The sequence below is a fragment of the Trematomus bernacchii genome, unplaced genomic scaffold, assembly GCF_902827165.1.
Source record: "Trematomus bernacchii unplaced genomic scaffold, fTreBer1.1, whole genome shotgun sequence".
NCBI classification, from domain to species: domain Eukaryota; kingdom Metazoa; phylum Chordata; class Actinopteri; order Perciformes; family Nototheniidae; genus Trematomus; species Trematomus bernacchii.
The window spans coordinates 10,130,873-10,142,604 of NW_022987973.1; the positions used below are offsets into that span (position 1 = coordinate 10,130,873).

At 39.7% G+C, this 11,732-nt stretch overlaps 1 protein-coding gene across 1 annotated transcript in view; it reads left to right on the top strand.

Annotated features, from left to right (window-relative positions):
• Window positions 1-11,732, top strand: part of apba2b (amyloid beta (A4) precursor protein-binding, family A, member 2b) — a 62,185-nt gene that overhangs the window by 40,831 nt on the left and 9,622 nt on the right. Inside the window, 4 exon segments of the mRNA XM_034117143.1 lie at window positions 1,757-1,837; window positions 2,980-3,019; window positions 3,531-3,676; window positions 9,898-9,984. Of these exon segments, the coding sequence (XP_033973034.1) occupies window positions 1,757-1,837; window positions 2,980-3,019; window positions 3,531-3,676; window positions 9,898-9,984 (354 nt within the window).

An 11,732-nucleotide genomic window follows, 5' to 3' on the forward strand; every position in this document is an offset into this window, starting at 1 on the left:
TTTTATCCATCAATGTTAAAAGACTGAGTTAATGTAGTATTACAGCACTCACTTCTCGTATTATATCCACCAAGTCTGTTACTGACTGCAAAGCCTGTGCACCCGTGGTTAATTATGTCTAGCAAAAAGGAAAACTCACATTATTTTATTATTTTAGTTTCATAAGTATTCGCAGGAGTGCAATATCACACTCTCAATCACGAAAATAATCCTGCTAAATCCGTCCTGCGTGTACACATTGACTGCAGCAGCTAGTCCTCTGAGTGGAGGTCTTGAATGCTAATTATGATAAAGTAGTATAATTGGTGTGTTTATTGGTGAAAAAGTTGTACACATGTCCTCTTAAAGATGTTCTATTACAGATGCAGGCATGTTTGATTGCAGTATGTACATGAATGTAGTTTTGTAGAGCATCAGGGTTTAGTTTTCCATCCCAGCAAGCCACAACATGAGTCTCATTAATTTAATGGTTGTTTGCACAACTGAGTATGGCAGCATGATGAATACTGATAAGTACTTTACGTTTAGCTCTCGTCGCATAGGAAGCAACTTATGTCACGCACGGGGTAATTAATTTTGTTCCAGATACACAACAGCATGGGCTAGGTTTCACTTTCTCACTGCCACTACAAGCAGCAGGAGGTTTTATTGGCAGGAGGATTTCATTTCAGCTAGTAATAAGATTGAATGTTAATGAGCAGTTGTGGACTGCAAGATGGATATCCAGGGGAATACATGTAGTCCTCACTCTGTGTGATTATAAGCTGGATGTACTGTAGCCTCTATGTGCATTTATGTGAAGAGAGATGAGACAAAAGCAAGCTGGCTGGAGGACAAGTTAAAGACAGTTTGAACTGAGACTGCTTTTATACTCCAACAAAACACTATTTTGTATCATTTGTATGTCACACTCTTTATTTGTTATTATTACTCCAGAGGGCTTTAAAGGGGACCTATCATGCTAAATGCCCTTTTTGATGTCTGTTATACATAAATATGTGTCCCTGGTGTGTCAGGGGACTCACAAAGTGTCAGAAAATAAAACCCTCTCTCTTTTCCTCCGTACCCAAATCTCGGGGGTACAACAGAGCTGATCCAGATTACGTCATATCGGAAATGTGGACCCACGACACTATCAGAAAGTTGCTATCAGAAACAATGCCTGACATGTTTTGGACGTAATATGGTCTTTGTTTACATTAGCATCGCTAACACTCAGAGCTAACCTGTACTGGAGAGAGTATGTGTATAAAAGCAGGAAATAAAAAGGAACTCACCTTGTGGTAAACCCGCAAGAGAAAAAGCATTTGAGCTCCATACTGTTTCAGAAATAATCTTTGATGTGGTTTGGAACATGATATGGCGTTTAATCACGGGAGCATTTAGCTGTGTCTCCGGTAGAATTCTGAGCAGGCATTAGCTCCCCCTCCTCTTTTTTTTTCAAGCTAATGACCCCGAACCTGCAGTTCTCTAACAGGGCTGAAATAGAGGGATATGAGGGATGTCTAAAATGCATGATCTGTTTGGTATTTTGAGCAAAACACATCATGTTTTTTATATATTTTTATATATCTGAGACCCATAATGTATGCCTACAAATAGCATAATAGGAGACTGTTAAAGGTGTAGAATTCACATGAGTTTGTCAACCTACATCTCTGCTTCCCATTCCAACCAGCAACACCGACAAAAGGACATGTATTCCTTTTCTAATTCTCATCCCCTCACGTCTGTTCTCTCTGTGTTGACCCGCCAGGTGAGCAATGGTGCGGAGCAGCCCAGGAAACAGCAGCGCTCCGACCTCAATGTTCCCCTGGAGAACAACAATGTTCCAGAGGTGAGACGTTCTTCCCTTCATCAGACCTCAGTCTTTAACACTTCACACGGAGGATATTGTTGTTTATGGGTGTGTGTTTGAACATGTGTGTGAGCCTGTCTGAGTAAATGAGTGATAGTGTAATTACAACCTCAGCTGATGTCCTCTGCTTAAGGCGTGATGGCCTTCTTGTAATTGAGCAGCGAGTCTGCTTGCTGTTTTATGAGAGCCATATTTCACTGAGATGGGTGCAGTGGATGCTTCCTGTACAGACTCCCCCCACAGTGGAGTAAACTTTCTGAATGTGTAGTCCCAGGTTAGAGTTCAAGTGCATCCATTTGGACGTTTGAATCTCATGAATCACTTCACTTTACACAGCTGTCTCTCTGTGGCCATCTTTAGTCTATACAGTAGCTTCCTCCTCTCTCCTTTTCGTCATCTCCCTTACATCTCCTGCAGTTCACTTTCAGGTTGATCTGTGGAGTGGATTATTAACGCTTTGCACTCTCACCACACCCCTTTCTTGTGCCCTTGAGCAATCACATTTACCCAGCTTCTGCAGCAGTAGCTGTCAACGCATTCTTCTGTGTGACTGTGAGGCAGGGTGTCTTCCTAAACTGCTTTCACAACATGTCAAGTCACATTTTGGGGGCGAGTCACTCACACTGTTCACACAGGATGTGTTGATATGGCATTTGCTAAAATAGCATGAGGCATCATGTTTTATCACAATAGGTCCTGCATGTTAGTGAAAGGTCCAGCAACACTTGAAATCACAGAAGTAAAAAGCAATAAGTTGTCCTTTCTAATAAAATGACCGAAATGGTTTGGGCTTCTTTAACTTAAAGATTCTCTTCTCATCTATGTTTTCTAATTCTTCTTTGAAAATAAATCAGTAGGCTTCTCTGTGAATCATGTTAAATATTTGTGCTGGGGATCTTTAAAAAGGAATATTAAGTATATGCTGCTTTATTGCATAAACTGACATGCTGTTTGAGTGCAGTAAAGTACATTAAGAAAAGCATCAGATGTTAGCCAAGTGTACCCCATAGCAACATTCACAAACATAAATCAATTTAAAGTAAGAATGTAGAGAAAGGCTTACTTGAACTGCAACCCTGTTCACAAACATGTGTCTGTAATATCCTGTTTTTGTCTTGCAGCCAACAAAGAAGGTTACAGCGTTCCCCAGCTTTGTCGATGGTAAGTTAATCTGTCTGCACACCTGTTTGTTGATTAAATCAAAATATTGTAATTGCATGGAGCCAGTCCAAGTATTACTTAGCCTTCAGTCTATCATTTCATAGGCCTGCTATAACTCTTTCAGTGCTCTTTCCCTGCCTCTGGGCAGATGCTAGGCCTAATAATGTATGAGGGGCTTAGCTGCCTGTCTGCTGCTTCAGATCATGACAGCACATTGTGTCCCTGGGTGGGTGTCTGCGAGTCCACATCTACATATCACAGACGCAGATTAATCTCAGCCCAGCCTCCCACCAGCAGAGCACCTCCATCAGCCCCCAGCCAGTGGCCCTCTCCCTGCTGAATCCCATCCAGCCTGCTATCACTATATCTCCATGTCCAGAGCAACAGCGTTTGGCTCTATTTCTCCACACAGCACATTGACTGATTACAATACGCTCTCTGCTGCACGCTGACTCTTTCCGTCCCGTGTCTCCGTGCTAATCACAGCCCTCTCTGCTTCTCCATGGCCCAGTCCCAGGACCCTGTGAACCAGAGGACCTGATTGATGGAATTATCTTTGCTGCTAACTACTTGGGCTCCACCCAGCTGCTGTCTGAGAGGAACCCCTCCAAGAACATTCGCATGATGCAGGCCCAGGAAGCTGTCAGCAGGGTCAAGGTATTTAGACACACACATACGAACAAACCCACACACACACACACATACACACACACACACACACACACACACACACACACACACACACACACACACACACACACACACACACACACACACACACACACACATACACAGAAAGACACACACAGATATTTAGAAGAAGTATAGATATAGATCTCTTAGGGTAAAAAACAAAACATAATTAATAGGCAATTTTTTTCAGTCATGACATTTTCTCAGGAGGAGTTGCAAACATTGCAATGACCAAGAAGTCGTAGTAGTACTGTCCACAAGTTAAGGAAATATTGTAAGTTACATTTTATTTATTGGACAAACACAGATACTGCTCCAACTTATTTGCAGCTTAATTTGTAAAATAACAAAGAGTTTGTTAATTTTTCATCAGCAAACAGAACGAGGAAGAACAAGAATTAGAGCAAGAAAAACACAACTTAGTTTGCTACATTTCGTGCTGTTTGTGTTTTTTCAATATCCTCTTCATTCATTAATTACACCAAACTAAAATATCAACAAACAGCAGGAGAGCTGTTCGATCCTGGTGTGAGAAAATGGCATCCTAGTTTTTGATGAAGGCGGTTCTTTCTGTTCTCCCCAGAGGTGCCAGTATAATGTTACAGTCGTGTTGTTGTTCAGGCTGCGTTGAAAGCACTCAAAATGTCAAAATGTACAGAAGCCCTGCAGGGAGCAGCTTAACATAAATATGTTTGATTGCATTCATCATACAGTGTATGAATTAATTTCTGTACATATCTATAAGGGAAAATAGGTCTAGGAAATTGAGCATACCCTGTTATTTCATACATCAATTGTACTTAATTCATGCATACATCTTGGCCAGATTGCTGCCAATAAAATGTAAGCTGACCATAGTGGTTGTTTGCGTGTAGAGCAAAGAAATATAGTCACATATATAAGGCATGAGTGGTCTTTGGGAGCAGCTGGATTGGGTCACAGGACTCGTAGTTTGACACATCTGGTTGGATAATGGGACTCCTGGCATGTGAACTGATATTTGCATGTTAACATTTGCTCCATGCTGTTCACTAATGTTGTGATGATGATGATGACCATTGCACTTTGAGAGAAATGTAGTTAGCTGTGCAGCACAGAGGACCTCAGCTATTATTTTTCATTAGCTTGATTGCTTTGTTCATCACTGTTACCCAGAGTGCTTGTGTCTGAGTTTAAAGTAGCTGCTACTCAAAATCATAAACATCCAGCATTTCGTGTGTAACATTTCGAAGTTAGTGTGATCAAACAACATTGTTTCGTGATGACATAATGCGGCCCTGACGTTTTTTTGTTGCAGACTTGCTACACAGACATCAGTTTCTTTCATCTTCCTCTCATGTGAACACAAGCTTGGCTGTTTTTCTAAATATTAAATAACCTCCCGGGTAGCAGTCTTCTTTTAGAATGTTACGTGCTGTGTGTTTGTCCAGTGAGGATAAGTCAGGAATTTTAAGTAGAGAGACAGAAACTTGCTCGACTGTTTGTTTGAAATATAAGATGTGGTTTCCTGATCCAGCTCCTGGTGAAGGATAGTAGCAAACACCAACATGGCATGAAAAAGTAAATAACTGCCTGTTATAATTAACTCTAATGGGTGCCACTAAAGAGATTGGTTTGTGCACTAAAATTGTTCTAATTGTCTTTATTTTAGACACAGTTAGTGGGTACCTTATGATTGGTAACTCTAGGTTAATAAACACCTACTTTGGGGCCTTAATTAAAAGACAGACTCGGATGATTAAGACAATTCCTTCAATAATTTCCCCACTCAGCCTTACCCTTTAATTTCACGTGCTTCAATTTAATGTAATTTGTTCCACCTTTACTAAGAAGTAAAGGTTAGTGGTCCTTAAGATGAGTCTTAATGAATATCTCATGGTGACTTAAGGAAGCTATACATGGATACTGATGCCTGCGGGTATTTATTTATAATATATATGCAAATAATTGTACATTTTAAAATCTCTAATAATACGATACATCTAAGCCAATGCAATACCAGTAGTTGTTGAAGACACCAAAACAATACTTGTTTTTTCAATTCCTTTATTTGAGGAATATACAGATGTTTTTCAAACGTTAAATGTCTTCAGAAAAGAATATACAGTAGCCTGACAACTTTTGGTCGACACTCTTCGAGGCACTTTTCAGTCCATTTAAAAAAATGTGTTGGATTTTTAAATGTAGCCATAATCTTTACGGACATTGTAAACATTAAAAAGCTTTAATGTGCCATGAAAGACTACCGCCTTAAGTCTGTGATGATGTTTCTGTGATCTGCTACTGCAGGCTTAAACCACTGGAATCTTGTTTTCCATTTAAAGATTAATTCCCAAATCCCTAATAACACTCTGAAGGGTCTCAACCCAAACATAGCGCCTTCTTGGAAAAAAGAAGAGTGACAGGAAAGTGATGGCGTAGAATCTGAAAGTCTTTTGGCCCGTTGGCTGGTTTCAATCTAAAAGCCCTTTTCACCACAATAAGAATGTCTAGTGGCATCATTTCACATCCATCCAATCTATGTTTGGTTCTTCTCTCACTCACTCTCTGTCATGCATAAATGCCTTCCCTGCAAAACGTCTTGTCAGGATGAAACCATGGCAACAGTGTGCTATCACCTTTTAGTGCTTTCCCCTGCTTGGAACAGGTCCATTGAACAAGAAGTCATCCATTATCTCCTCCATTTGTTTCTCGTTGACGAATAAAAAGCTGCACAGCAAACAACGTTTAATGTTCTGACATTGACATGGACACAGCCAACTGCAAGTCGACACGTGCAATAACATGCAGCCATATTTGTATGTTTTATATTTGTATATTTGCTCTGGATTAACCCAAAAAAGCCCACACTTAGACCTTGTAGTGCTGTAGGGAGCAAAACAAAGTTTGCCAGGTGAAGAGCAGTAAGCAAGACTGTAAAGGTTATTTATGCAGATCTTTTTGGCACGATGTTCTCTCCGTCTAATGTAATATTTATACTGCTTCACCCCCCACTCACTCTTTCCTGCCATCTATCCCCCCCTGCTCAGCTCCTCCTCAGCAGAGCAGTAGATGCTGCTGAAAGCCTCAGATGTCTGACTTGCGTGAGAGAAGATCACGGAGAAGGAAACTTTGCTAAGCGAAAACTCTGCTCTTATTTATTCCTTTTCACTAAAGCTCTGCAAGGTGGCTCAGGCAAACTTAAAGTCTCACAATCTGAAATGTAACGAGGGTCAAGATAATTTCCTCTGGTTGATTGCTGAAGGAGAGAGGGTACCCTAAACGATTACCAGGTTAGATTTGAACTCATGTGGAGTCCAGAAATACTGATGAACTAATCAGACACATTAGCCGTGTCAAACTTCCTCCGAGCTGTTATTCCAAACATAGTGACTCGACCTTGTCAGTTTGTGATTTTTTTTTTTGCGAAGAGAACAAACCCCAAGCGAGCAGTTTAAATCCTCGCTCTGGGCTTTATCCGGTCCCCTGCCTCTGAGTGTTGATTGTTTTCCAGCATGTCTTTCCCAGTAATAGTGTTTAGACTGTGACATGAACATAAGAGGTGGTAAGAACAGTGTTTATACACACAACCTTAACTATCGACATAATTGTCTTCGTAAGCTGTAAGTGCTTTTGGTGATGTCTTTCTTTGGGGAAATGTTCTGACCACAAAACTGACACTTGCAATGTTAACACTAATAAGAAAAACCTATAAAAATAACCATTAGACTCTTCAAATAGATTACATAGTTTATATGCCTACATTGCAGGAACAGTGTCAATTCATATCTGCATGCTTTTGATTTGATGTGTTTTGGAGAGAAACAGCAATTATTATCCTCCATAATTGCTGTTTTCATTTGTATCAGATAACCAACACGGCTGTGTGAACGCTATCTCCAGAAAACACACACACACACACACACACACACACACACACCACACACACACACACACACACACACACACACACACACACACAGTCACACACACACACAGTCACACACACACTCCCTCTGTCTGTTTCTGAGAGCAGCGATAGCACACCTGCTGTTTGGTTTGAGGCTTAACTGTCTTACCTTTCTTTTATTTACCTTCTTTATTTCCTCCTCCTCTTCCTCCTGTTTGTTGTGCTCCTGTATGCGCTGACCTTGTCCTGTCCCACCGTCTGCCTGCCTGCCTGCCAGAGGGTACAGAAGGCTGCAAAAGTCAAGAAAAAGGCGGTGTGTAAAAAACAGAGTAAAAGGAAGACCCTTAGGCCACTTTCCCCTCCACCTTCACCTTTTTTTTCATTTCATTTGTGCCTGTTTGTTTCTGTGCATCGTCCCCATCTGTGTCTTTGTCACATTTTAGTTGAACCAGTATTTATCCGTTTTTGGATAAGACAAACATGTTTTGTTGTTATGCACTTTGTCTGTGAGATTCTTTTATAAGCCTCAGGGTTGGCTGTAAGGCAAAACACTGAGAACTGCTGAGACAAATGAGATAACAGCCCATTGATACCGATCTATATGCCACCCCTGTGACCACGGTAACAGAAAACATGTCAGCAGAAGACTAAGAGAGAAGCTTTAGGATGTATTGTATCATGGGGTTTCTCCTAATACAGTGCCATAACAATGTAATAACCTGCGCAATCTTTTCATGAAATCATAAATGTATGTTTAAGACTCTACAATTCTCAAGTGATTAAATTAATACAAGTGTTATTAATGACATTTAAAAGTTAAACTAAGGTTATTCTATACTCTTAAACTGAAATATCCGAAGCCTTGGGTGATTTGGTGGTTTATAGTGGAGGGCTTGATAGAGTAGAAAATGTCTAACAACCAGTTTACTAACAAATACAAAGATAAAACAGCAAATTGAAATACTCTAGTTTATGTGTTGCTGACTAAAACAAGCACAACATACTAAATGGTTATACAATAACCCTTTGCGTTAGATTCAAGGGCATACAACGTAATATCAGTGAAGAGGACAGTGAGAAACATTTCTGAACCCAATGCACAGCTCATGTCACCAGCAGCAACTCTAATAGTGTATGCAATTATGTTTCATATTCTCTACTTACAGTGCCGTTACTATCAAATATGTTAAATTATTTATTGGGGAGATTACAATCCAGTGCACGTCTAATTGTTTGTGTGATTAACTCAGTCTTCACCAGTGAGCAGAAAATTATTCTTGCAATAATTCACTTTCCACTCCACTATTCTGTAGAGTGGAGACAAGGATGTTATGAAAAACCTAGGGAGAAGAAAAATGGTACAATCCAACAGTCCTTAAGGGGAAGGGGCTGGTAGCTGGATGCTGTACATATCTGGTCCCGTTTTGTTGTTTGGTTTTATATTCCGTTGTATTCTTTCATTTTTGTATGGTTTGACATAATAGTGATGCTGTTATCAGACATTTGAGAGATACACATCAGGGAATCGAAAAAGGCTGATGTCGTTCATAGAAGAGCATGATTGTCATTTGTAGTAATCGCTTCTGTAAACCGTTATGCATTAAATATACAAAACAAGTTGGATTAAGAATTGGGAGTATAGCTGCAATTATAAATGCACGAAATGATAGATTGGAAGAAGTTGCACCAAAAGCGTTTAATCTTTAATCTTTGGTTGGTTTCCATGCTTCTTCAGACACTCGGTAGGATAAGAATGAACGTACTAATAAGTGTTACAATCCAAACTCTCCTCCCGTGAAATATTAATTACATCTATATGTTTGAATCAATATTTTTCCACCAGGCAATTTTAATTAAGCACAATCAGATGTAATGTTATTAGTCTGCACTACACAGTGATTAGAGGGAAGTGTGTGCAGGCTTGTTATGTGCTGTAGCTGGTAAAGCAGCCAGCTGGTTAGGGTTTAATGTTAAGCTGTTTGTTGTTTCCGTGCCAACTCGCTGTCCTCGTGCCAGGACAGTTGATGTAAACAAACACCACTGCCAAACGCTTTCTGTTTCTGCCTTTTCCACCTCACCTTTAGACAACAACCAGTCCATCTAACAAGCATTCCCCTAGCTGAACACTGAATCAAACATGCATGCATTTTGAATATCTTAACATTAAACACAGACCATTCAGGCATTTGTAAATAACCATAAAACCGGCAAGTTTTCCTCAAAGATCTTGAACAATCAGAGTCCAAGAAGAACATTTGACTAACTCTTATGTTTGTTGTTCTTTATCTCGCTGCAGGGTTCAGACGGAGATGCTCAAACCCTCACCGAGGTCGATCTGTTCATCTCCACCCAGAGGATCAAAGTCCTCAACGCAGACTCACAGGTGAGTTCCAGCAAACAAACACACCATGTTTTTGTTCAATTTCTATTCTCACCTGTGGGAGTATAAGCTGTTTACCATGACAGTCACTCAGCCACTATCCTCTCATGTGTAGTTATACAACGCATTGGGAGGGAGTTCTGTCATAAATGCAGCTTAACAGAGACACAAATGGCTTCTTTTGAAACCCAATTCAATTATTGCTATTTATTTATTTGTTTGTTTAATCCCATAATGTCACAATTGTCATTGTGTGAGGATATAAATAGACACAGCAAAGCCGAAAACAAGCCCCACAAACATCTGTGCATGGAGATCACGTACTGTGTCAGCTGTATGACTGCAGCACAATCTACCGTCCCTGTTTTCATTGATTCCTCATAGTATAAATATTCAAGTCATGACCATACTAGTACTCAACAAGTCATTTGTTTAAGGGCTGTCTAAGTTACAATATGGCCTCTTCTTTAATTGTTCTACAGACACACAGAATGCAAAAATTCAGACTATAGTTTGACTTTCCGGATGTTTTTCTGGATGAAAAATCCCATTAATCTTCAAAGCTTCTCTCCACTCTTGCTGAGGCTTTGTCAAAAGTTTTCTTGCCTTTTAGTTTAACAACAAGCCGCGGTGTGAAGTGGCACTGGAAGTCTTTACAGGAAGGGGAGCTTTGATAGAAGTAGAAATGCTTCTCAAAATGTGCAGCTTCATCTCTTCAAATGTTCTCAATCCCTTTCAAAGACCCCAGGACACACTCCAAGACTCAATCAATGACATTATATCCTCCTGAAAGTGAAAGCTAGGTGACATATATTATTTAATAAAGAGAGAATGTATAAACGTAACTGCCCTAAAGGCTAGGCAGAGGCTTTAAGAAGTTTTACGTTTAGAGCATGGATTGATTTGAGAATATATTCATCTTCGAAATGTATGTGGCATACTGTTCTGCTGCTCTTGACCGAAGTTTAACTATCCCACTTCACATTCAATAAAACCCCCATGTGTGACTGGTGCAAGCAGAACCTAGCCACTTCAATTCACATGTTTTGGGATCGCCCTAAATTATTTAATGTTTGGCGATTAATCATTAATTTGCCTTCCAGATCTACTGATAAGTCCACGGAGCCGTACACTTCCCTTCTTTCACTTAGTGTGGGAACACACAATCTTACTTTTAATAACAATAAACTCAATTTTTGTTTACTTTTTCACACTGTTGGGCAAAATGATTGTTACAAAAGGTGTTGTTCAACATTGATGATGCATTGGTTGTATTTTATTGATTCGGAGAAGAGGGTTTCATTATCAGGTTTATTATTTCCTCTGACTAGTCTAACCTGACATGGCTCTACTCAGCTGTGTTCACGCTTTCAGCTCTATCTTTGTGTTATGTTTATTTAACAAAAAATGTTAGAAATTAAACTATTATTTTGACAAATTTGATTTTTTACATTATTTGTATGTTCATCTTTATTTATTTTCTTATTGTTGTTGCCTAATTTTAGTTGTTTACCCTGTAAACATATCGATCAGTCCAAATGTGTTTATTAAGAGTTGTATAACCAAAAATCGTGCACTGAAAGGAACTTTTTTACAGTTTTTGGGATTTCAGAAAGAGATTTCTGCTCACACTACAAGTTAAATGTGTATATGATAGATGATTCATGTGCATTATTTCAGTCTGAGCTGCTGAGTTTCAGTGTGTGTGTGTGTGTGTGTGTGTGTGTGTGTGTGTGTGTGTGTGTGTGTGG